The 27,435-nt window shown below is 43.5% G+C and overlaps 4 protein-coding genes across 4 annotated transcripts in view; 2 read left to right on the top strand and 2 right to left on the bottom strand.

Annotated features, from left to right (window-relative positions):
* LOC308079209 (epoxide hydrolase 1-like) overlaps positions 1-27,435 on the bottom strand; it is a 526,014-nt gene that overhangs the window by 101,935 nt on the left and 396,644 nt on the right. The window lies entirely within an intron of this gene.
* On the top strand, positions 830-27,435 carry LOC308082270 (protein-glutamine gamma-glutamyltransferase 6-like). Its single transcript, XM_080423971.1, has 15 exons — positions 830-943; positions 2,548-2,727; positions 3,998-4,267; positions 5,285-5,403; positions 6,567-6,677; positions 7,205-7,379; positions 9,462-9,597; positions 15,273-15,382; positions 15,964-16,079; positions 20,137-20,263; positions 20,941-21,107; positions 21,424-21,598; positions 23,722-23,885; positions 25,460-25,593; positions 26,191-27,435. The coding sequence occupies exons 1-15, from the start codon at positions 925-927 to the stop codon at positions 26,354-26,356; spliced, it is 2,169 nt and encodes a 722-aa protein (XP_080280097.1). The 5' UTR covers positions 830-924; the 3' UTR covers positions 26,357-27,435.
* LOC308082928 (nicotinamide/nicotinic acid mononucleotide adenylyltransferase 1-like) lies at positions 12,419-13,234 on the bottom strand (the record flags this gene model as incomplete). The annotated part of the gene is made up of 1 exon (XM_080425009.1): positions 12,419-13,234. One exon carries the CDS (start codon positions 13,232-13,234, stop codon positions 12,419-12,421), a length of 816 nt encoding a protein of 271 aa, XP_080281135.1.
* On the top strand, positions 17,142-19,349 carry LOC308082927 (N-alpha-acetyltransferase 35, NatC auxiliary subunit-like; the record flags this gene model as incomplete). The annotated part of the gene is made up of 1 exon (XM_080425008.1): positions 17,142-19,349. One exon carries the CDS (start codon positions 17,142-17,144, stop codon positions 19,347-19,349), a length of 2,208 nt encoding a protein of 735 aa, XP_080281134.1.

Below are 27,435 nucleotides of genomic sequence, written 5' to 3'. Positions count from 1 at the left end.
GCTACACCAAAACTGGGCGTTTTGGTGTGGGGACAATTATTCAGCTCTTACCGAGCACACTTTTCAATACCTTCTACTGAAGAGGAAACTAGGCCTTGTGATGGTTTCAGTAACTAGAAATAGTATTCTTTGCACACTTGTATGGTGTATTTTAACCACATTGAGTATTTGCTACAAATGTAAATCTAATCTAACCACAATAATCAGTCCCCAGCTGATAGTGAGTGAAGTGACAATGTAAGGACTTTTAAACCTTTTTAATACCAAATAAAAGAAATGAAAAAGACCATAACTGCATCAAAAGTCATCAACAAACTATACTGTAAAACTGGTCAAACATTGGCCAAATTGTCGGCTATTTTTTGAAAATAGCCGATCTACAAGCTGATTATTATTATTATTATTATTATTATTATTATTATTATTATTATTATTTATTTATTTTTATTATTTTTTATTATTATTATTTTTTTTTTGAGTTGATGTTTTGTGAGTGGAATAAAAGTACAGAATGATAGTTGCTTCTTCCGCCATACTTAAATCTCCCACAATAGTGACTGTTGAAAACCGTTTTTCTGTGTTTTACAGATATTTGTCTAAACTCGGGACACAAAAACTTGAAACTGTGGCAGTCAAACCAGGACCAAAATGTTTTTTAAAGTGAAATATCCCTTTAAGTCATGTCTTCACCACAGAACCTGTGTGCCTGCTTTGAGTGACAGATTCATTTCCTCTGAGAAAAGAGAAAGCATGACCGGTTTAACACTCTAGCATAGATTTCTATCATGAATCACATTTTAATGAGACGGGTTGGGCAGGTATTTATACTGCTGCATGACAGCAACACTGCCAGACACAGACACAGGCACAGACATAGACACACACTGCTGCTCCCTGTGACTACCTCTGTAAGACAACACAAACATGGCAAACGTTAATCTGAGTAAGTAAACAAAACTGTATTTTATTATTATTAATTGGTTATTTGATTTGATTAAAGCTGCAATCCAGAACTCATTTGAATTAATAAACCGTTATTTTATCTGTATGCTGTTATTTTTGTGCCATTTGTTTTTAAACCCTGTAGTGTAATGTGCGTTATAAATAAAATGTATTATTAATATTATTATTATTATTATTAGTATGTTAATACAGTATAACGTTGTTGTCGGGTGGAAACCTCATGTCCAAAACAGTTAATTTTCAGGATTCAGATTTCTTTTTTTTGCAGATCTGGATTCTCAAAACGCGCCACATCACGCCGCATTTTGAGCTTGTAGATCGGCTATTTTTGCTACTTTTGTGTGACAGTTAGTATGGCAAAGTAGGGCATCGATTTACAGAAAAAAAACGTTTTAAAAGTTTCAATTTGGAGATGAGAGGTTTCTGGCCGACAACAACGATAAGATGTGCAGTGGTTGGAGGTGGTCTCCATACTCTTCCATTGAGACCCTGTAGACCCTGGTGTAGGGTAGGACACTCTACTGGTTGACAAGTAGCCCTGTCTGAAGCACATGAGCCCAGAGGTCTCCTCCTGCCAGGATGAGTGGTAGATGTTTGGTCTCTCATGCAGGAGAGACCTGGGTTTGAATCCCAGGCGTTGCAGTTGCAATTCATTCTCTTTGTCAGGAGAGGATATTACGGATTGCAGCTTTAACTTGATTGATTTTTACAGCATTTGTGGTGCTTTAGATGGTGGAGGATGAAACAGTGAGAGAGACAATGGGAGAGACGGACACAGTCGGTGAATAGATAGATAGATAGATAGATAGATAGATAGATAGATAGATAGATAGATAGATAGATAGATAGATAGATAGATAGATAGATAGATTGATAGATTGATAGATAGGGTATAACGTCTTGTTTGTCCAAAGGGCAAGTCAAAATCCTTGCAGAATTGACTCTGTAACATGTTTTCTCGTGCTTATCACTCTGTAAATGTTTGACTGCAATGACTGCATAAGTCTAGCCCAGTGTTTTTTAAACTTCTTGTGCCCAAGGCACACCAGAGGGCAAGTCAAAACCTCAAGGCACACTGCATTCATATGTGTGTGTGTGTGTGTGTGTGTGTGTGTGTGTGTGTGTGTGTGTGTGTGTGTGTGTGTGTGTGTGTGTGTGCGTGTGCGTGTGCGTGTGTGTGTGTGAGTGTGAGCGTGTGTGTGCGCGTGTGTGAACAGTATGTGTGTGTGTGTGTGTGTGTGTGTGTGTGTGTGTGTGTGTGTGTGTGTGTGTGTGTGTGTGTGTGTGTGTGTGTGTGTGTGTGTGTGTGTGCGGTCGTGCAGTTGTGCAGTCGTGCAGTCGTGCGTGCGTGCGTGCGTGCGTGCGTGCGTGCGTGCGTGCGTGCCTGCGTGCCTGCGTGCGTGTGTTACCTTTAATGTCCCAATAAGTACAGATAAATTAACATTGTGAGGACCATTTTCCTGGTCCTGTGAGTCCGGAGCTAATCTCGGAAAAACCTTCATCAGTGTCAAACGTTTTATATGTCAAACTGCCAGTAGGCCAAGGAAGACGCTCATTAACACTATTATAACTCTTGAACCGTAGGTCATACAATGTTCAAGAAGGTGGACTTCCACTGTGAGACCAATAACTCCTCCCACAACACCAGTGACATCACAGTTGACCAGCTGATCGTGAGGAGGGGCCAGTCATTCGTCTTGACCGTTGACCTGCTGCGACCTTATAACCCTGACACCGACCAGCTCTGCTTTACTGTTGACACAGGTACCATATGACCTGCCACGCCTTGTGAACTTGTAGATCTTCTCTTTTTGGCGAAGAGGTTTGGTGTAGAGGGGAAAAAGGAGGGGGCCTAGTATAGATCAACTGATTAAATACCTTGTGAAAATTAAATCAAACGTTTAGACTGGACTTTGTTCGATGTGGTTCTTCACAGTATAATATGGTATTAAAGAGCATATATCTGTGGTCATAGTGGAGACATAATTAACAATATATGCCAAAACATGTAACCTTAAAAAAAAAATAGTATTGTCATGTCAAAAGTCCTATCTTAATGTCTTCCTGTCAAACAGAGACATAATGTGTGACTACATCAGCAGATCCGTATGAATAACCATCAGGTACTAACCACATTCCACCAATGAGATCATGAAGTTTTCCTGTGATCCTATAGTTTACTGAGGCACTACACTATCTCTCTGCATTTGATGTATGCTATGTGCTGTTTACCTTGCCTATTGTAAGTCGCTCTGGACAAGAGTGTCTGCTAAAAGCCTCAATAAGCTCTATGCACAGCAGCCGTATTAGAAAAAAATTGGACCTCTTCCATACTTCCTTCACAGGTGTAACCAATGATACCAATGAAGGCTCTGTTCCATTTATTGTAGCACAGTGGTTCTCAAACATTTTAATTTCAAGGACCCCCATGACTGTACAAATGGAACCAAATGGACCCGTTACACATCTGTAAAGGCCATTTGGTACCCGCTCAAGGAACCATGTAGATCCCTCGACCCCAATTGGAGACCCACTGGTAGCCTTGTGTAGCCAGACTATATCACTGCGTGGATATGAGTCTGGTGCCTCTTATGAGGACGTTTTTTTTCCAAGGGGGCGGGATCAAAACAATGGCTCTGGACGCAATTCGTTAGACCTACAACCAACTACCAATCGCAGTCTCCCATATTTGAACACCGGGCCCTGATTGGTCACCCCAGACTTCTGGAGCAGGAAATGGATTCACAATGGAGCGGTGCCAGACCCAAATCGCAGAGGGCAATTATTTTTTTTGCACTGGCAGATTTGTCTGGTCCCAGGCTAACCCACTGGTGTAGCAGAGCTAGAGTGTTTCCATTGAGCCAACATGTACAATATCAGCACCCTGACTCTTTTTGACCAGAATGGAACAGAGCCTTCATTAGAATCATTGGTAACGCCTACGAAGGAAGTAAGGAAGAGGCCCGATTTCTTTCCAATGTGCTGCTATGCTTAGAGCCTATTGTAAATTGTCAACTTGCATTGTGAATTGTAGGTCCCAGGGCCTCAGAGGAGCTCGGTACGCGGGCTAAGTTCGGTATCCGCGGCCTTGAGGGATTCTCCGCCAGTAAGGCGATATGGAAGGCAGTGCTTAACAAGGGTTCCGCCCTTCAGCAAGGCCATGTGATCTTGGATGTGACCCCCCCTGCTGACGCTCCCATAGGGGGTTACGACCTGTCTGCAACCAGCGAGGGATTACTGTTTTTAGCCAAACCGGAAGTCATCCTGGGAAAGCTGGTGGTGCTCTTTAACCCCTGGTGTAAAGGTACGAATGGAGGGAGGGAGACACCTTTGAACTTTAACAAATCCATAATCATCTAATTAAAGATCATGAAGGGGCGCTCGGGTGGTGCGGTGGTAAAGTGCCTGCCCACCCCTGCTGAGGTTGTGTGTTCAAATCCACTGTAGTGCAGTGACAACTGCTGTTGTCAGGAATCAATTGGCACAACTACTAAAAATAATCAAGAAGGTTTTATATAACTTATACATTGTTGTTTCTCTAAACTCCTTCCTCATTCCTAATCCTTCCTTCCTAATGAACACATTTCAATACATATACATTCCTGAAAAGTGGTCGAAGATGGATGGCTGGATGGATGTGAAAAAGCCATGCTATTCATAATGTGTATAAAGCCCCCTTCACTGGGTGATATGGTTTTGTGTGTAGATGACTGGGTGTTTGTTGTGCGTTGTGTTATATGTAACTTTTTCAGGAATGCAGCGTTCCATTGCCATGAAACTTTGTTTTTGGCCTATACAGTAACTCTTGAACTGTAGGTCGTACAATCTAAATATTTTTTTCCCTGGATTCCTTTGATCAAGGCCCTGGCCATTTGTGCTTTTCCGACATTTCACGTATTATTCAAATTACACCTTTTGCTACCACTCTTACGATTTTTGTCCAAATGTCACACAAATCGGTACATATTATTTCTGTCATGTGATCAGTCACATTTTGCAGATTGCGTTCAAATTGACGATGATCAAAATTTTGCGAGTCCTGAGTAGTCAACCTGGTCTAGTGGGGATCTTTCAAGATTTTCAAGATTCAAGAGATTTATTGTAACAAGGATGTACAAGTACACACTGTTAAAAACTTTTGTTGGGGAGGTGCTCCAAAAACACAGAAATAAAAACAGTTAATAAATATCAATACTACGCTTAAATAAATACATTAAAAACAGTAAAAAGACTAAGATCAGCATACAATGCAAAGTAATACTTTTCTTGTTTTGTGTGTTTTGTGTTTAGATTGACTTGAAGTTTATTGTGTTGTGTGTAGATGATTCAGTGTATCTTCCTGAGGCGGCTGAGAGACAGGAATATGTGCTGAGCGAACAAGGAATCATCTACAGAGGAACAGACAGATACATTTCTGCTATGGCCTGGGATTATGGACAGGTAAACATTACATTAGATTACACCAGTGACAGGTATGCATTACAATGGATAGAGGGACAGACAGACAGACAGACAGACAGACAGACAGACAGACAGACAGACAGACAGACAGACAGACAGACAGACAGACAGACAGACAGACAGACAGACAGACAGACAGACAGACATATATTAAAGTGTTGATAAAATGTCATATATCCTTGTTGTCTTTAATTGATAATTAATTCAATGGGCATGTGATAAACAAACTATCGCCCAACATTAGGCGTTTAATTTCCCCTGGTCATAATCTAGATTTATTTATTTCAGAATCTCATGTGACTAAACAAGGGAACCAGGGGACCTGGTACTGCCAGACCCCTAATGGCCGACAGAGCACTACGTCACGCTAAGCTTGGCCAATCAAAAAGAGGGACATGTCACATGTAAGCACCATATATGGACGAAAACGTTGAACCGTTTTCGTCCATATATGGACGAAAGAGAGACCGACAAAGCCTCATGTAGGCCTGACCCCCTGGGTCTGGCAAAAAAATCACACCCAGTGTGAAATGAGCGGTGTATATCAGTGATGGAAGCTCACTTCAAAAAAATAATAGTAATTTTTTTGAAGTGCGTGGTGCTATAGGTTATGAATTTCATCATGCGTCTCGCTAGCCAATCACAGTACTGAGCAAAGGGTCTGAATACTTATCAGCCAACCACAGTACAGGTTATGAATTTCATCATGCGTCTCGCTAGCCAATCACAGTACTGAGTAAAGGGTATGAATACTTATCAGCCAATCACAGTACAGCGACCCCAACCCCACTTATAGGAGCGGCTACACCGCTCAAAAATCACACCCAGTGTGAAGTGAGCGGTGTTATTTAGAACAGTGGTCATCACAGTGATGGAAGCTCACTTAAAAAAAAAGTATTTTTTTTTAAGTGCGTGGTGCTATTTATAGGTTATGAATTTCATCATGCGTCTCGCTAGCCAATCACAGTACTGAGCAAAGGGTCTGAATACTTATCAGCCAATCACAGTACAGCGAAAGACAAATTTTCACGACGGAAAGAGAAACTTTCCAACCCCACTTATAGGAGCGGTTACACCGCTCAATTACACCGCTCAAAAATCTTTATTAAACTCAATATTTTGATGTGTCTCTTGCCGTCCAGTTTGAAGAAGACATGGTGGACATTTGTCTGAAGTTGTTGGACGTCAACCCCAAGTTCGAGAGAGACTCAGCTGATGACCCCGCCTATGTCAGCAGAGTGGTCAGTGCTATGGTAAGGCAAAGGCAAGGCTTATTTGTAAAGTAGCCACTACTAGCCTGTAGACCAGTGGCTCTCAACATTTTCTGGTCCAGGGCCCACTTGAAAATCTTGAAAATGTTCGCGGCCCACCCATCTGACCACATGGCAGCCGAATGGCCGTGTTATGGTCAGATGGGTGGGCCGCGTACATTTTCAGAGCACGTTAGTTGTAATGGTCAATTAATCGACTGATTAATTTTACTCCACTAAGTAAATTACAATCAGCCCCACCTTAACCAGCTGCAACATTAAAATGATGAACACATTAATGCATTACTAATTACAATCCAATAATATGATTCCGAAATAGGTCATTCTACAAAATGAGTACTTTCATTTTTGATAATGCAAGTATATTTTGAAGCCAATATCTTTGTACTCAAGTCAAAATTTTAATGCAGTACTTTTACTCGTAACAGAGTATTTCTACTTGTGTTAGTTACTTTTACTTAAGTAAAACGTCTGAGTACGTCTTCTACCATTGTGTATTACTTGTGCAGATCAACTCTGTAGATGACAGAGGAGTGCTGGCCGGCTCTTGGGGTGATTATTCCGGCGGCGTCTCGCCCACTCATTGGAGCGGAAGTGTCGAAATCCTGCGAATATGGCACAAATATAACTGTCACGCGGTGAAGTACGGGCAGTGCTGGGTGTTCGCCGGGGTCATGTGTACAGGTAAGGAACCCAACTTAATGTGAGCTCCAGTGCTACTGTTCTGGTTGTCATTCAAATGTTCACTCCGTTGGTCAAATACATTGTTTCTCAACATCTGGTCCGGGGACCACAAGGATCCAAATGGACGTATATACGGGTCTGTAACTCGCGTGAGAGCTTGTAGATCGGCTATTTTCGGCACACAGTATAAATCACGCATTATGATGCCACCAAGGCCTGCCAAAATACATTTTAGTCGACTAAATCAACTGTAGATTTAGTTGAATAAAATATAAAATAATAAAATATTTGGTCAACTTAAACTAGACTAAAACTGAAATATTTCAGATGACTAAAATATGACTAAATGGGATTTTATTCAAAAGACTATGACTAAAACTAGTTGAGGTCAGCTTTTTTTCCACGAGACGCAGGATGCAGGACAATGATTTGACACAGCTGAAGCAGATGTAGATCACCTGCCACTTGTCTGTGTATGCATGAGAAGCGCAGTGCGATCCTGCTGATCCAAGCGAGAACGCTGGCGTTGTGTGTCACTCTCTGTCTGTAAAGCCCTCCTTTTGTGTGCTGCAGAGCTGTATAACCTATTACATTTTCGGGTAGGGTTGGGATCCTTGTTTAGGATTTTAACGATTCCAGTTCCTTAAAGGAGTAGTTCACCCAAAAAATTACTTATTTTCTATCAATTACACACCCCATGAAGCCTTGAATTCATGGAGATTTTTTTGTTTTTGTCGCATTCGTAAGCCAATTTTGATTGATTGATCGATTGAATATTTTATTAGGCAAAAAAATTAAAACAGCACAGTTACATTTAAAATACTTTGTCTAACAGGTCCGTTCATAAAAGTCCTTGCGGACTTGTTTCCAATGAGGGCCTTGGTATTCAATTCATAGGCAATCATTTGATGACTGGCAGTCAGAGTCTCCAGTAGGAGACTTGCGGAGTCTCCTACTGGAGACATTAGCATCTTTATGCCGGTCATCACATTTTTGGCCTAGGAATGCGACACAAACAAAAATATCTCCATGAATTCAAGGCTTCATGGGGTGTGTGTGTATTGATAGAAAATAAGTTATTTTTGGGTGAACTACTCCTTTAACGATTCCCTCTTAACGGTCCAATTCCTTAACGGTTTCCGTTAACAATTCCTTTTTTAATCTATATCATTTATCATTTTTGATAAACACAAATTCAATCATACATACAATACATACTTATTATTGTAGTAGTTCTCAAACGTGAGGTCCAGGGACCCTCTGGCTTACTTGAGAGGGTTCCAAATGGACCCTTACAGGTTTGTAACTCTCAGAGTTATGGTGGTCCTTGAAATTGAAAAGTTTGAGAACCACTGGTAATTGTATAGCAGACGTGAAGTCCACATGTACAAGCTCTGACTGCGTGTTAACCCATTTAGACCTGAGGCCGATTCTAAAACGGCTTCTAAATCCTGACCTAAGTTTTCTGAAAAACGTCAAATATTTATTCCAAAATTGCAAAAAAAAAATGTTGCTATATACTGTACATAACAACAACAACCCCAAGAGGGGCTCCCGTCTTGAAAGGTATAGTTGCAAATAGGGGTTCCTGCCATAAATGGACCGGTTCCGTAAATTGTTCCAAATGTGACGGTTCCTCAATGTTGGATCTGCTTGTTCCGGTTCCGGATCCCAGCCTTACAAAAGTCAGACCCCCCCTGGCCTGTAAGGTGTGACCTTTGCAAGTAAGGTAATAACCATGGATGGAGCTCTAGAATGAACACAGACCTTCAAATAGTCAAAGGGTCTGGCTGCAGACCTCCATTGCGAAATGGCTTCTAAGGAAAAGCAAAAACGTGTCACGATGCATGCATTGTGAGCTTGTAGATCAATTATTATCACGACATGACATGGCTCAGTGCTTGTTCAGTACTACATAAGTCATGCTTTAGGGCTGCGGCTATCGATTATTTTCTTAGACGATTACTTCTTCGATTAATCAAATAATCGTGAATTGAATAGTTTTTGTGACATCCACTGTCCATCGTCCACCCATAAGGCAATTTAATATAAGATTCAATTGTGGGTGTGTTTGTTTTCCAGTGATGAGGTGCTTGGGAATTCCATGTCGTGTTGTCAGCAACTTCCAGTCAGCTCACGACACGGACGGCAGCCTGACCATCGACGTGTTCCACTCAGACTACGGAGTCCGGCCCAGAGATTCCAAGGACAGTGTTTGGTGAGTGAAACTCAGTTAGTTCATACTCTCCTCGCACGACGGTGGCGCTTGCCGACAAGAACTGATCTACAACTAAAGGCCCTGACACACTGAAGGCAGCAGACACACTTGACCTAGTTCTGTCGACCATGCAGACTTACCCTGGTCATTTGTTCTCATTTTTGCCTCCGCCAGGCCGAAAGGCATGGCGAGAGAGTATGTTTTGCCCCCTGTCCGTCCGTCCGTGTGTCCGTGTGTCCGTCATTCTGTCTGTGTACAGCTAATCTCCGGCACCGTTGGCTTGCTCGTAGTGAAACTGTGCACACACACTCCCTGGATGCCAGAGCAGAACCCCACATTTTTCACATGGGCCTTTTATAGCGCCACCAGGAGGCCGGTTTGTGCAAAACATATTTTTTGACAGTACTCCTACAGATTTACACAGTATCTCTGTAGTCATTAAACGAAACAAGTCTTTCAGATTTTTCATATTACATCCTGATTGGCTAAAAATGGCTTCCAAAGTTTGCAGGAGTGCTCCGTTTTGAACAAAATGCCTCAAATCATGAACACAGCCTGCAATTTCCTTGAAATTTAGATTTCCACTATGCCGAGGAAGAAATGCCACTTGAAAATGTTCAAATCAGCCTCATGGTGGCGCTATAACAGGCCGATTCGTGTTTTTACCTATAACTGCACCGATCTGTGTAAAACTTTGTAAGCGCACTCCCTAGAGGTCAAGGAAAAACCTTTGCCCTGCATTTTTTACATCTGCCTTTTATAGCGCCACCAGGAGGCCGACTTATGTAAAACACATGTTTTTATATTACTCCTTCCAATTTTATCAAAATTTCACGCAAATCGGTACACATGATCTCTATAGTCATGTGATCAAGACGGATGTGTTTTATTTTCCATATTCCATCCTCATTGGCTAAGATTGACATTGACAGTTTGCAGTAGTGGCTTGTTTTGAACAAAATGCCGCAAATCATGAACGCAGCATCCGATTGCGGTCTAACTTTGCACACAGATTCACACTATGTTGAGGAACAAATGCCACCCTTTTATCATTGGCCTGTTATAGCGCCACCAGCAGGTCTAATTTAGCAAAACAAATTTTTTGATCAAAATGCCTCAAATCATGAATGCAGTGTCCGATTGTGTCCGTGCACGGCCTAAGAAGAAATGGCACCCTTTTCACATTGGCCTATTATACCGCCACCAGGAGGCCACAATAACCTACCTGACCTGGCGGAGACCTGTGCTACGAGGAGCACTTTTTCTAGTTTGTTTGGTTATAGGCTTGTTTTTTGGTTAAATGGTTAAAATGTAATTCAGATAGCATGTTATTTAGACAGATGCTAGGTTCATTGTTTACCTGGTATCCTATAGTTTCAACGTAGCCTACATATTATTTTGACAGTATATTGTTTAGTCTGATGCTAGGTTCCTGGCTTACCTGTGATCCTAGTTTACTGAGGCACTACACTGTCGCTCTGCATTTGATGTATGTCTTTACTTTGCTTATTGTAAATCACTCAATAAGGGCGTCTGCTAAATGCCTGAATTGTATACGAGCATCATAAAATGCACCCATTGTTTACAACGGATGCAGCTACACTGAAGGCATCAAGAGAATGTGTCAAAACCCGTTGACGACACGTCTTTCAGAGCTCGGTTCTATTTTGGAGCGTCGACGTATGGCATAGACCAGAGAGAGAGAGGAGTGTGGACTCTAAGCGCCTGTGCGTGCACGCAAACACGCTGAGTCTACACTGTGCTCTGTTGTTCCATTCACTCCTTTCTATGCTATACGTTGATGCTCCGAAATAGAACAGAGCTCTGAAAGACGTGTCGTCAACAGGTTTTGACACATCCTCTTGATGCGTACATGCACGCAGCGTGCATGTTCTGCATGTGCTTGGATGTACTTAATATAGTTACACAGATAAGAGAGTGCTACTGTTTATTTTCTGACAGCTGCCAGTGCTACAGGGAGGGCATGGAGCCTCAACGCAAAAGGCGAAGCAACACAGCTCAGCCGATTATATTTATTTTGTGTGGTCGTTTACTCTTCCAATGGGAATATTTGACACGGGTCAGGGACACTCTGGTCAATGACGCTTTCAGTGTGTCAGAGACTTAACAGCGTGTCGCGACTTGAGACAGAAGAAAGGAAGGAGACTTATTGTACTGTACTGTCCTCTCATACATCCCGTCTCTTTTTCTCTCCACTGTCATGTCCGAGCACTATTACCTGAGGAGTAATCATTAATGAAAAGAAAAAGTTGTCAGTAATTAGAAAAAATGGGTATCACCCATGCCAATTGTATAACAATTTCCCTGTGGTCAGATGGCCCAGGTATAAAGTATCCGTCCACCACCGTAAAGTCTAGACGTTTGAATCCACTGCAGTATCCGACACTTGGCTTGGCCAAGAGTCTATCTATACGAACACACAACTGGCCATGTTCGCGGGATGGAAGTCAGGCGGGTAGAGCGACCTTTGTTGCTGTACGTATTCCTACAGGCTGGGGCGGTGCCCGTCAGCAAGGAACGTTGAATGGAAGGAGTGGGACAGAGGTGTTATGTCCTCTCGGTGGGGGCTCCTCCCTGGCAGGTGACCCAGTACCATGGACTATGAACTATCACTTTAAATCCAAGAAACCATCCCACCTGGGAATGAGCTAAACATCTCAACCACTAGCTTAAGAGGGAGTCCCCACTCCCACCTTGGCCAGGGGAGATATATTAGGCTTTCCTTTTTGATCTTCAGGCAGATGTGAGCCACTCTGCCACACTCATCTTTGTGCGGCAGCCATCAACTCAATGTACTTTTTCATCTTGAGGAGACATCCGTGTTTCTCTGCAGAGGTTCCAGGAGAACATCAGCATTTTTCTGTTCGCTCTCGGCGCTGTACAGGTTGTTCTCCTGGATGTAGCGAACCACAGGGTCCGGCAGCAGGTACCTGACGCTCTGTCCCCGCCGCAGCGCCCGCCGCACGTGAGTGGCTGAAATCTCGTTTGCCACCCATTCGCGGACCACGTGGATGTTCTTACGATGCCTCCATAGAGCGTCCGATTGGTGGATGACCTTCTCGGCGTCTGTCCCATAGCGGCTGATGCAGACCACGCCGTAGAGGCCTACGATTTCAGCCACGTCCTCCTCCTTCCATAGATTTGGAATCCCAAAGGAGTCCAGTACGTCGGCCCCACACAGCAGCATCAGCCGAGGGCTTTGTCTCATTGTGTGACGAGGTGGTGGATCCTGAGGAGAATGCTCCTTCTTTGCACTCTTTCTCCTTCTTTGCAGCTCTTTGTTCTGCCCGACTGCTACCAGTTCCCCGCAGTGATGACGTGCTACTTTAACCGTCTCCGTCCACTCAGGCTGTAAGCTCTCCCAGGGATCTACTGTGATCCAGTCAGAGCTATCTCTGGCCAGTTGGGCCATCTGCACACGGTGGTGGGCTTCGATCAGGCCCTTCTTCTTATAGCCGTCACCCACTGGAGAGATGATGCCTTTCACCACCTTGTACTGGCCGCTGTCTTCCAGGTAGTCTCTGGCAAGCTCAAACATCCTCAGGTGCATGTTAGTTACAGGGTTGAAAGAGCCACATGACAGCAGCACCACTTCGGTTAGACGCTGGGACTCCATTGTCCTTAGACCGGTTCTCTGCTCTAATAGTTCCTCTTGTTATTTACTTACGTACTTGGTGCGTGCCTCTTGTAGGCAATTAAAATGCGTCTTGAGGTACGTCTCTCGAGAGTGTGAGGCAGACTAACATAAAATTGTGCCACGCTTCTAACTTTGATCTGCCCCGACGCTCACGTCATCACTTTGACACCAGTCTTGTTTATGGAATTGCCCAAATATGGACTTCCATGACATGAGACTGGCATCCAAGCACTCTGATCAGAACATCAACATGGGGTAACCATGGCAACCTCAACAAAAATGTAAAAGAAAAGGACAGACACATGCACGCACGCACATGCACATCCGGTAACGGTGGCAACCTAATGTCAACAAACATTTAAGCGCCAATTGGATGGATTTACCCCATATTAGTTTTACCTTTGCAAACACCTATTTTACACTAGCAATTACCTGTTTTACCCATAGCAACCACCTATTATACCCTAGCAACCACCTGTTTCCCCTTAGAAACCACCTGTTGCACCATAGTAATTTGAACAAATATTTGTTGCCAGACCCAGAGGGTCGGCCTACATGAGGCTCTGTCCATACAGTATATGGGGATAAATGTCTGTCCATCTTTTGTCCCCCTTTCGTCCATACATGGGCATAGACACAGGCTGACACGTCATGTGAAGTCCGGCTTAGCCGTGACGTAGTGCTCTGATCTTATAAAGTACTTATTCTGGGTCTGGCAGAACCAGGTCCCCTGGTCTTGTTTAATCACTAGAGTGAGCACCTACGTCGCACCGCCGATCCGACCGATTTTTCTGAGTCATAGTGACCGGGGCTTTGTCGGAGTACCCATTGTACCCGTCTGTCTGTGTCCCTTTTGTGCCCATACATGGAGATTTCTGTATCTGTCTGTCTGCATGTGTCCCTCCTATGCCCATATATGGATATTTCTATCTGTCAGTCCTTGTCCCTTTAATGCCCATATATGGAGACCCCTGATGTCATCATTATGTCCATATATTGGTATGCTCATATATGGGCATATCAGTCGGATCGGCGGTTCTGGACAACCGCTTATCCAATCGACTCAACGGCGGGCACCACACTCCCTTGAGTCCTTGCCAATGTGTGCGCCAAGTTTTAAGTCGGTCAGTCCCTATGCAGATGACCATATATGGGCATAGCGGTCTGATCTGTGGCTATGGACAACCGGATCTCCATACAGTATATGCGTGTATCAGGTTTGCTTATGGTTATGTCTGAGTCATAGTCACATGCCTATACATATATGGGTGTATCAGGTTTGCTTATGGTTATGTCTGAGTCATAGTGACATGCCTACAGTATATATGGGCGTATCGGGTTTGTTTGTCATGGTTTTGTCTGAGTCATAGTGACGTGGCCGTGGCGTGGTCCTGCTTATATGGGCGTATCGGGTTTGTTTAGGGTTATACAGCAAGTCAATGTGCAGGAGCGATGTCATAGTACTGATGTCATAGATGGCTGATGTCATAGACTGGTCATATGGAAGCCATGTGTCGTTATTAGACCCTGTCTTGTTGTTTGGGTCACAAATAACCTAAAAGGTTTGCACAATCACAGAACGACATTGGATGCAAATATATATATATATATATATATATATATATATATATATATATATATTTAAGCAATTAAACCTCAGCATCCATATTGTGGGGATAGCTTTCTTGAAAATAGCTGATCGTCAAGCTTGTCAACCTGTTATTTTCAGAGAAAGCCCCAGAAAACAGAAAATCACTAGTATAGAGCCCTGAGGGCTCAACCATATGGGGTTTAAGTGGCTGATTACAAAGTGAAAAAAGTGACACAAGGAGCGGATGTTTCACAACATTTTTCACAACTTTCACAAAGTGTTGATGATGGTCTGAGGACTGAAACGTCCTTGTTCTGTCAGTATGCGAGCCTTTTCTGTTATTGGTGGACTTTAATGCCGGCCTCTTGCACCTGGCTTTAACTTTGGTAAGTCTTGACTTTTCTACCTGTTGTTTGTGTCATGCAGGAATTTCCATGTGTGGGTGGAGGCCTGGATGAGACGGCCAGACCTGAAGGAGGATGGAAGCTATGATGGCTGGCAGGTTGTGGACCCAACCCCACAGGAGAGGAGCAAAGGTACTTGTCTCTGCAAGCAGTAGTTATCAACCTTTTTCATTTCAACGACCCCCAGTTTGACATGCATTGGGCCAGTGATTCTCAAACTTTTTAATGCCCCATGTGAAAATATTTTGTCCCAGGGACCTCAATACAAGATTTGGGTTGTTAAAATGTCTCAGAATTTGTCCAAAACTTTCACGATTAGAAAAAAAGAGCTTTTAAAATAAATAAATAGCTGATGTATATATTGTTAAAGTGGTTAGACTGATTTTGATGCTACTGTATGTTAACTAATTTAGCTGGGGACCCCCCCAAGAACCCCACTTTGAGAACCACTGTATCAGGCCACAGAGCCCACATTTGATACCATGTTTTTATCTCTGGGACCCCCAATATGCATCTTCATTGTTGATTTAACTCAGAGAGTGCACAAATGGAACCAAGAGGACCCGTAAGGGTCCACTTTGTTTCATGTGTGCACTCTCAAGAGTTATGGGGGTCTGTGGACTAATGGCATACCAAACCGGAGGTCCTTGAAAAAAAAAAAGAAGTTTAAGAACCAGTGGAATGTACTAACATTTTGTTCTGCTCTCCTGCAGGTGTGTTCCGCTGTGGTCCGGCTCCAGTAGCAGCGATCCGTGCCGGACACACCGACCAGAAATACGATGTTCCGTTTGTCTTTGCTGAGGTCAACGCTGACTGCATTGACTGGCTGGTTAGTACCTGCTGGACACGAAAGGAACTGTGTTCAGGGAATTAGTTATATCAGTGGTTCTCAAAGTGGGGCCTTGAGGGGGTTCCAGGGGGTCCCCAGCTAAATTCAAAAATACAACATCGAAATCAGTTTAAAGGGATTGTTCACCCAAAAACATGATTTTTTTCTATCGATTGGTCACCCCATGGAGACATGAATTCACGAATATGAAAATTATATCCATGAATTCAAGTCTCTGTGGGGTGACTAATCCATAAAACAAAGTCATTTTGGGGGTGAACTATCCCTTTAACCACTTGGACCCTGTATACATCAGCTACTGTACTTGAGCCGAAAATAGCCGATCTACAAGCGGGGAGCTTATAGACCTGCTATTTTCAAAACATCTGGAAAAAGTTTAAAACTTTTAAACAACATAGATTTTGTATGGGGATCCCTGGCACAAAATATTTTCAGATGGGGTCTGTGGCCAAATACATATTATTTTGGTCCTTGACATGGAAAAAAAGGAGGAACAAAACAACATAGAACATTTTCTTAACCACTTCTTTGTATGACAGATATCAAAAGTAGCCAATCTACAAGTTCACAACATGACACGTTTTGAGCTTGACGTCCCCCAATCCAAATATGGACGTCTTCCATCTACATCTACAACACAGCAAGAACTGCATAAAAGGAACGAGACACAGCCCTCGTGGCCCATTAGATTAAGCTCCGAGTCAGATCGCTGTCTATGGAATCACATACACAGCAACAATCTGATCCTGAATCCCTGGAACTCTGCACTCCTTTGGTTTCACCCATCGATAATACTGTTATATAAGTGATTTCTGCAACACCTATTGAACCAGCACCAAACACCAATCATTGCAAGCCTGTATGACTGTATTTCCACAGCTAAACAGGAGGGTATACTGATCCAGACAAACTTGAACCATTTACTGCTGACTCTCACTGACTTTAAAAAGGAACCAGGATTTGGGCACTTTAATCTCTCAGGCCCTTCGAGAAGGGCTTTATTAGCTGAATGGTTAAACGATTAGCAGGCTGGTAGCTATTATGGTGATGAAGTCGTCGGTTGAGGATGATGATGATGATGATGATGCTGGCTGGGGACTGGGCGTTGTCCCCGAGAAGATGAAGAATAACGCCAAGTGGGTTGACGTCACCAGCGATTTCACAGGGGCGTGTAAGGAACTGAACCTTGGCGAGTTGCTTCATGACAAACTGTTTGGCCTGTTCGAGGCTATGTCGGCCGTCGAGATGATGAATCCGAAGATGGATGCCGGAATGATAGGTAACCAGGTCAACCGGAAGGTGATTCTGAGCTTTGAACAGGCTATCAAGGCCGGTGCCGTTAGGGTGAGGGACCTGGGCCCGCCTCAATTGATCGGCATCATGGACACATGTTTCTGCTGCTTGATCACGTGGCTGGAGGGCCACTCTCTGGCCCAGACCGTATTCACCTGTATGTATGTGCACAAACCAGACTTAATAGAGGACCCGGCTCTCAAAGCTTTCACCCTGGGAATCCTCAAAGTTTGCGCCATCGTTCAAGGGAAAGTCATGAAGGCTGCCGTGTTTGAAGATGAAGACTTCCAGGCCGTGACCTATGGTTTCAAGATGGCTGATAATGTTACTGACCCGCGGGTTACAGGCATGCTGAAAGACGTGGAGGATGAGTTCCAGAGGCGGGTTAAGAGCACACGCTGTCAACAGGGCGAGCAGCAGCAGCAGCGAGATGCCGAACTCGAGCTGGAGCACCAGCAGTGTTTGGCACTTTTCAACAGAATCAAGTTCACACGCTTGTTATTGACCGCACTTATCGCCTTTTCAAAGAAAGAGACCAGTAGCAGCTCGGTGGGCGAGGCCCAGTATCTGATGGCTCAAGCGGCTGATCTCCTGCCAGCGATCCACTCCAGTATCCAACATGGTACCCAATCACAGGATGATACTAAAGGAGATCAACCCCTCATGATGGGCTTTGAGCCCCTGGTCAATCAGAGACTGCTGCCCCCCACCTCCCCCCGCTACGTCAAGATCATCAAGAGAGAGGAAATGGTGGCCTACTTCAGCAAGCTCATAGAACGTATCAAGAGTGTCTGTGACGTCGTCAATGCCACCAACCTGCACAGCATACTGGACTTCTTCTGTGAGTTCAGTGAGCGGTCTCCCTGTGTGCTCTCACGATCTCTGCTTCAGACAACGTTCCTGGCAGATAATAAGAAAGTGTTTGGGACTCACCTGATGCAGAATATGATCAAGGATGCTCTCAGACAATTTGTCAGCCCGCCTGTCCTCTCCTCCAAGTGCTGTCTCTTCAACAACCACCAGGCCAGGGGCTACATAGACTCATTCGTCACACACTGCTCTGTGCCGTTCTCTAGCCTCATACAGATCCACGGCCACAACCGAGCTAGGCAGAGAGACAAACTAGGACTCATCCTGGAAGAGTTTGCCGTGCTGCAGGACGAGGGGGAGAAGTTGGACACTGCGCTGCACGGCTTGCTGACCAAGCTGGAGCCTCAGAGACAACACCTGGCCTGCCTTGGCACCTGGATCCTCTATCACAACCTGAGGATCATGATCCAGTACCTGCTGAGCGGCTTTGAGCTGGAGCTTTACGGTGTGCACGAGTACCACTACATCTACTGGTATCTGTCAGAGATCCTCTACGGCTGGCTGATGTCCACCCTGAGCAGAGCCCACCCCTCTCAGACGGCAGAGGAGAAGATCGCGGAGGAGCAGCAGAAAGGACGCAGCAGCAACAAGAAAACCAAGAAGAAGAAGGAGGCGCGCCCGCTCAGTAAGGAGATCGCCATGTGTCAAGCCTACCAGAACATGTGCACTGGCATGTACAAGACCATGGTGGCGTTGGACATGGACGGGAAGGCACGTAAGCCGCAGTTTGAGCTGGACAGCGAGGAGGTTCGCTATGAGCATCGCTTCGCCCCCTTCAACAGTGTGGTCACTCCCCTGCCCGTACGCTACGTCCAGTTCAAGGAGATGTCTGATCTGAAGAAGTGCGATCCTCCGCCAGGCTCGGCTGACCTGTACCTCGCAGCCAGCAAGCACTTTCTGCAGGCCAAGCTCGTCCTAGAGAACGTGGCCGGTCCAGACGCCGAGGTGAGCCGCGTCCTGAAGGTGGCCAAGCCCAACGTCGTGGTGACGAAGCTGCTGGCCGGAGGACACAAGAAAGAGACCATGGTGCTCCCACAGTTTGACTTCTCTGCTCACAAATACTTCCCTGTGGTCACAATTACATGATTCAGACTACTGGCAAATGAACATTCAGGATGAAACATATCAGTGGTGGACAGCAACAAATTACATTTAAATCTTTTTTTTTTTTTACTTATATATTAGTTTTTTGGAATCTTATGACTTTCACTCCATTACATCAAAGACAAATACTTTACCCAAATACGGTGTCTATGGTGTGAACCTACTAACAGCAATATGTAGATCTTCTGTTTTTGCCGAATGTTTGCCCCAGAATAGGGATTCATGTGCTAGGGCAGTGGTTCTCAAGTGGGTCTCAACCTGTGGGTCGGGACCCCCATATTATTTTGGGGGGTCCCCGGATGACAGTGAAGTTACAATTTAAGGACTTTTAAGATCTTTTTAATCGAAAGAAAGAAAGAAAGAAAGAAAGAAAGAGCAATACTGCATCAAAAGTAACCAACAAACTATAAAAACTGGTCAAACATTGGCCAAATTGTCCAATAATATAAGAAAGAGGCAACAATATTTATCCGTGGAACCGAGTCAACCTAAATGTAATGCCTCAACTACTAAGTGCTTGTCAGGGTGGGGGGTCCCCAGTTGAAATATGATTATTTTGGGTGGTCACGGCCTGAAAAGGTTGAGAACCACTCTGCTAGGGTTCATGTGGTTAAGGGTTTTGTAGCTGTGTTTATAATAATATTATTATTATTATTATTATTATTATTATTATTATTATTACCCTTATTATTATTATCATCATCATCATTATCATTGTCATTATTATTCGTTATTATTATTACAATTATGTGTTTTTGTGTACTGCTAGGTTATGGCCGATGGTTCAAAGAAGAACATATTTTCTGACACTAAGAGAGTTGGTCAAAACATCTCCACCAAGTCTGTGGGCTCCAACGAGAGGATGAATATCACAGACAGCTACAAACACAGAGAGGGTGAATATATGTGCACGCACTTTTACTTTTACTTTCACATTTCTCGGAAAGGACCCCCGGGACCCCGAACTTACAAAATTAATCAATTAAACCCTAACCACTTCTTTCGAAAATAGTGAAAATTGCCCATCTACAGGCTCACAACGCATCTCATCGCGGCGCGTTGTGAGCTTGTAGATTGGCTATTGTCACCACTTTTTAATAGAAAAATACAACCACCCCAATTATATAAGTTATATTGTATTAACATACTCCATACAGATTGGACAAAACTACTTTTTATTCATTAAAAAAAGTTACATAGTGCAGCTTTAACTATTATAACCCCTTTCAAATATTTTCTCTTTCCCCCCCAAAAAATAGTGGATCTACAAACTCACAACGCGTTGAAATGAGACGCGTTGTTGTGAGCTTGTAGATCCACTATTTTCACTATTTTGAAAATAAGGCTTAAGTGGTAACTTACAAAAATACAGACTACCATTCATTTTTAATTAAAGCATGGAACATGAAGATACAAAGATACATCTAACTTGTTTGGCTGCAACAAAAACTACAACGCTACACATACTGTATGCTGTGTATAGCTTTGTAGCTTTCTTTTGTATCTGCCAGTGTGAACGCAGCCTTGCCATCCCCTATTTTCTTTTCTGAAATGACACTTCTGCTCCTAACAGGTACCAACAAGGAGAGAAGTGTCTTTAAACACGCCCTCACCAGAGATTACTCCATAGAAGGGCGGCCCAGAAAACCAACGGAGGAACCCGGAGATGAGGGAACAAATGGAACGAATGGAACAAATGACGTCCATGCTCCCCAGGTCATTTCAATGAACATCGAGGAGGTACTTACTTGTTCTTGAGGACAATGGATGTAAGATGGCTGTACAAGCCCACAATGTGCGTTGTGTGAGCTTGTAGATCAGCTATATTTGGGGGATTTTTTTTTTTTTAAGATTGTAAAAATGGGACATACTTTTACTTTGGCACTCAATAAGTATATTTTGATGCTAATACTTCTGTTCTTTTACGCAAGTAACATTTTGAATACAGGCCTTTTACTTGTAAGAGTATTCTATACTGTGGTATTGGTACTATTGGTACTTGGTTAGAAAAGAAAATCTGAATACTTCTTATAACATTGGTTTTGTATCATTCTAGGTGTCCAAGCCCATCAACGGTCAGGACATCAGTTTGAAGCTGCAGATGAGCATTACTGACCAGGCAGCCAGGCGTTTCTCTGTTAACATCAGTACCCAGGTCATGAGGTACACCGGTGTAGCTTCTGCTAACGTCTACACCCAGCGGAACGATGTCACTCTACAGCCTGGACAAGGTCAGTTCACTAACAAACAGCTGAGTAGAGAGGTAACACAGGTCGGAGCCCAGTCCACACCCATGATTTGCAATCACTTCCTGCAACCACCTTCATTCATTCCTTGCGGCCCCTGACTTTCTCCTCTCATCTGATTGGCTGAGGCTGCTGCTGCATGCAATGTGGGTAGTTTGGGTTCGTAAAATGTAATTGGACAGGCTACACAAGCGGTCACAACTCCAAATAAAAACCAATGGGCCTGTGTAATGTTCATAGGGGTGCAAAAGATTGTATTGATTTGATATAATTTCGTAAATCTTGCTACTTATCTGTGATACTGCAAAATATGGCTTAAGTGGTTAGTCATACTATTCAATTCAGTCTATTTCGATTATTTAAAAAAATCTTTTCAGATTTTTTCAAGTTCTCAAGTGATCAATTATTCGATGGAATCAAAAAAGTAATTGATAATTAATCACTAAGACAATAATTTCTTGTTGCAGCCCTAAATGCTAACGTTGCAGGCAGGCTGAAACAGAAAGCAACATTTTTCATTTCAAGGATTCCCAGTTGATATGCATGAGGCCCCCATTTGATACCATTTTGTATCTCTGGGATCCTAATCTGCACTGCAGTCCAAGGTGTGCACGCACATCCAAACATATATTTAGACGGGTGATGGATCACACGGGCAACACTGGAGAGAGGAAAAAGATCTGCACATCGTCTTAATGCTCCCAAAATAATGTATTAAAAAAGTGCCAAAACAAACAACGTTTCGGCCTCATTGTTAATTTAACTTGAGTACTTGAGTGCTCGGGTAGCTCAGTCGGTAGAGCACTCGCCTTTCAACCACAAGGTCATGGGTTCGATGGGCACCGCCAACTCAGCGTGTGAGTAGCACAGCTTGGGTGTGGCAAGTCGTGCGGTAAGTACAGGGATCTTTCTTTCTTTTTTCCCCCCCTCTTTTATTTATTCAGGGAAGCCCATTGAGAGCAAGCTCTCTTTTTCAAGGACGCCCTGATAACAGCATATAAAGCACATACATAATGAAAAATCACACCCAGTGTGAAGTGAGCGGTGTTATTTAGCAACAACAGTGGTCATCACAGTGATGGAATCTCACTTAATTTTTTTTATTTTTTTTTAAGTGCGTGGTGCTATTTATAGGTTATTAATTTCATCATGCGTCTCGCTAGCCAATCACAGTACTGAGCAAAGGGTGTGAATAGAGTCAGCCAATCACAGTACAGCGAAAGACACATTTTCACGGCGGTCTTTTCACGACGGTCCCAAACCCACTTATAGGAGCGGGTACACCGCTCAAAAACAATAACAAACATTTGAATCAAATTACAATGTCAGATGCAAATAAATATAGTGTTACATGAAACAGGTACAAAAAGGTGAAAAGGGGATAGACTCCCGTGCTCTGGCTGATACCGTCACTTTTATACACTGTCAGAGTTATAGACTCGTAACTGTCCATTTGGACCCCTGGTGGTCCCCGGACCCAACGTTGACAAACAGTGAGCTACTGTTTGCTATTGCTCAGTGTTTCAGCTGGGGTAAAAACGAAATTACAAGGACATATGTAATTTGACAGTTGTTGTGACAGACAGATCATGTGTGGTCTTGAGTGAGAGCCCTGCAATTATCTGTTCTTAGGCACACCTGAAATAATTTCGTTTTTCTGACACACTGTGCTGCTCCATTCAGCTAAACGGATTACTGGGGATTTAAATGGACATATCAGCTTTCCCAGATCTGAGCTGGTTCTTAAACTTGTATGTCCAGTTTCTGTCTCCATCAGAGTTAAGCCCAAATTATACTTTGTCAAGTTTTCAGCCCCCCCCCCCCCTCCCCCCAATCAAGGGCCTTCTCTCTCTCTCTCTCTGTCTGCTAGTATTACTATCCATCGCTCACACTGAACTCAGGGAAATGGATTGGAAATAAACCGTAAGAATGTTTGTTTATCAATTGAGTGTTAACTGACAGTTTTTCAAACTGCTGCAATATGGCCTGCACTATCTATTTTATTTATTGTGAATTATCTGTGTGTCTCTCTCTCTCTCTCTCTCTCTCTCTCTCTCTCTCTCTCTCTCTCTCTCTCTCTCTCTCTCCCTCTCTCTCTCTCTCTGCAGACATGTCCGTCCCCATCCTGGTTCCAGCCTCAGCGTACAGAGGACACATGCTGAACAGTGACAGTGTGAAGGTGTCAGTCATTGCCACAGACAAAGAACAGCCAGATGCCATCTACCTGACAGAGGCGGACATCTCACTGGAAAGCCCTCCTATCTCTATTAATGTTAGTACTACATTAGTTACTACTACTAAAACTGCCACTAATCAGTGGTGGACAAAGTATATACTCAAGTAAATTAAATACTCAAGAATTCAAAAGTACAAGTTATGAAGTACATTTTCAGAAATTGTGAAAATAGCAGATCTGTGAGCTTGCTATTTTCACTCTAATTGAGATAGGACTTCTTTTTTTTTAGTTAAAGTCATCAGCTTGTAAAAAACTAAAACAAAAACGAAATCCTCCAAACATGTACAGTAAAAGTACAGTAATCAAGTAAATGTAGGCTATTTAGTCCACCTCTGCCACTAATACCACTACTACTACTACTACTACTACTACTACTACTACTACTACTACTATTACTACTACTACTACTACTACTACTACTACTACTACTACTACTACTACTACTACTACTACTACTACTACTACTACTACTACTACTACTACTACTACTAGGGCCTCCCCTGCTGCAGTAGCTCTGGGATGAGGTCCCTAATTCCTACATCAGTGGCTCTAAAACAAAATCATGTCAAGGACCCCCCAATTAATATGTATTTGGCCGCAGACCCCCATTTGAAAATATATCGTGCCAGGGACTCCCCGTTAGAGATGTGTGTTGTTAAAATGTTTCAAAAGTATTCAAAATTGTTCACATTTTCTCAAGTTCTCAAATCTTTTCTGCGTTGTGAGCTTGTATCTGATGTATATATGGGGTTAGAGTGGTTCAACAGATTCTATATTAACACATTTTGCTGGGGACCCACTGGAACCCCCTCAAGTACCCCACTTTGAGAACCACTGTCCTACATCATACAAGAGTGCCGCACAAAAGTAGTGAAAATAGCCGATCTACAAGCTCTAAAACGTGCCATATTGCGTTGTATCGGCTATTTTCAGTATATTTTAAAATGTTTTTAAAATAATAATAAAGAAGGAAGGGTTTTGGACGCACAAGGTTTCCACCCCACAGCGATGAGATGTTGCACTACTAGACACTACTGTACCTACATTACCATCTCTTTGTTTTGTCTTTGCAGCAGTGGTGGGCGGGGCACAAGGCCTGTTTTTCATAGATCCATGTTGATGTGCTTCCAGTTTTATTCTACTGTTTTTGCGGGAAAGAGCGTTGTTTGGCATGTTGCTGCATGTTTGTGGCTACGGGGTGGGTCTAGGGTGTGCAATCAGGACATATGGTAACGCGCAGTGACTTGGAACTTACAAGCACCAAACACGCACGCACGCACGCACGCACGCACGCACGCACGCATGCACGCACGCACGCACGCACGCGCACACAAACCATCAGGTGAGAAATCAAAGTTCACAAGGTTTAATCCAGTAAGGCAGGGGTCTTCAACAGGGGATCCGGCCCTCAGACTTACTACAGGGGGGCCGCCAAATCTTTGTGTGATAGGATATTTTTTAAATTTACATTAACCACTTGTGAACCTGTGTGTGTGTGTGTGTGTGTGTGTGTGTGTGTGTGTGTGTGTGTGTGTGTGTGTGTGTGTGTGTGTGTGTGTGTGTGTGTGTGTGTGTGTGTGTGTGTGTGTGTGTGTGTGTGTGTGTTGTAGGTTCCAGAGCAGGGCCAGCAGTACAGAGAGGTGCCAGTGGAGGTTGTGTTTAAAAACCCAGTCCATGAGGTGCTGAGGAACTGCTCTCTGACTGTCACTGGCAGTGGACTGCTCAAATATGCCATTAAGGCCAGGTCAGTGTGTGTGTGTGTGTGTGTGTGTGTGTGTGTGTGTGTGTGTGTGTGTGTGTGTGTGTGTGTGTGTGTGTGTGTGTGTGTGTGTGTGTGTGTGTGTGTGTGTGTGTGTGTGTGTGTGTGTGTGTGTGTGTGTGCGCGCGTGTGTGCGTGCGTGTGCGTGTGCGTGTGCGTGCATACAGCACTTTTGACAATAACTATAAACTGAAAACCAACCATATGGGTTAACTGTCGGCATTCTATCCACTGATATGTTGATTCAATTCGATTCAATTCAATTTAAAGACATGTATTTGTATGGTTAATAGGAGGCTTGCATACTGTAGTAATATGATAAGATAAACAATACAACACTGTACACCACAAAGCCATACATGCAATACACTATATTATGCAATATCATAATACACAATACAATAAAATGCAATGTTTAACACTTGCTTCCAATGTGTGTGTGTGTGCGCGTGCGTGCGTGCGTGCGTGCGTGCGTGCATGCGTTTGTGCGTGCGTTTGTGGCTGCGTGCGTGTGTGCGTGGCTGCGTGCACATCCCCATACAGTATGTTTATGAAAATATATGTGGTGTTGTGTATGTGCAGATTAGCAGAGTTGGGTCCAGGTCGCCAGGTGCACTTCAAGTTCTTCATCCTTCCCTACAAGTCAGGAGTGAAGACGCTGCTAGTGGACATTGACTGTTCCAGCTTCAGAGACATCAAGGGAAGCTGCTCCGTCCTCATTCTACCAGCCACACGCCCGTGGATGTGATCTGCACCGTCCACCTTCTACCACTCACACCCCTGAGGATGCACCGTCCATCTTCTTCCACTCACACCCCTGAGGATGTGATCTGCACCGTCCACCTTCAACCACTCACATCCCTGAGGATGCACCGTCCACATTCTACCACTCACATCCCTGAGGATGCACCGTCCACATTCTACCACTCACGTCACACTCCTGACAATGTAATCTATCCTGCTTCAATCTGGGACAGCGTGGGATCCATAATGTTTATCTCTGGGACAGCAATCTAAAAACGTTCTTATTGTTATGCATGATTGGGTGTGGTATGGTCTAAATGACTAAAATAATGGAATCGTTTTTTTTATATTGCATAATAATTATCCAAAGGAATCACCTGATTCACTTCATTAACTTTATCACCAGTGAAAAAAAGAAATAACCTTAAGACGTGTGATGTCAAATATAGCCTATATACTCACCCCCCTGAGAAGTCCTGGTTGGTTGTATGTCTGAACTGCAATGGTGTGTCATAGTATTACAAGCTTCTTATAACCCATAATTTTCTAGCTTTGTGTAAGTCCAGCATTTATTTGAGCCAAATACACGCAAATACAATACATGCAAACCTGCTGTTACAAGTTTGAGATCAACGCACAGGTGGTGCTATACTGCCATCTTGTGAACCAACCCAGTGGTCTGTGATGCTAGTTCAGATGTTGCGTTTGGGTTTTATTAAAGCTGAAAGATTGGATCAGATTCGTCCTTGTAGTGAAGGAGTGTAAAACCCTACTCTCCTTCAAAACTGCCCTAAAAGAGTACATTCAGGTGGCTGCAATTCGAAATTGGTCCCTGTAAAAGTCACAACCTAATCCCACCCGCCCCCTTCGAACTTTTTACTGTACATATTCTTTTTTTTATATTTCTAAACTGTTTATATGATGAGTTCTGCATAGTAGTGTATATCTGTCTGTCATTCAATGTCACTATGAATTGAGTACAAAAGGACCCTAATTGAAACAAGCCAATGGCTTTCTTTGACTTTTTAATCCTATTTAGTTGACCTTGTATTTGAACTGTACTTTCATGTGCTTTTTTCTGCA

The sequence above is a fragment of the Gymnoscopelus braueri genome (assembly GCF_963280865.1).
Source record: "Gymnoscopelus braueri genome assembly, chromosome: 3".
Lineage (NCBI taxonomy): Eukaryota > Metazoa > Chordata > Actinopteri > Myctophiformes > Myctophidae > Gymnoscopelus > Gymnoscopelus braueri.
Note: the sequence above shows the minus strand (reverse complement) of the source record. Positions and strands in the feature narration are given on the sequence as shown.

Coding starts and splice junctions, on each gene's coding strand:
- LOC308082270 (XM_080423971.1), top strand. Junction 4,268..5,284: donor CTTTAACCCCTGGTGTAAAG/GTACGAATGGAG, acceptor TGTTGTGTGTAG/ATGATTCAGTGTATCTTCCT. Junction 7,380..9,461: donor CGCCGGGGTCATGTGTACAG/GTAAGGAACCCA, acceptor TTTGTTTTCCAG/TGATGAGGTGCTTGGGAATT.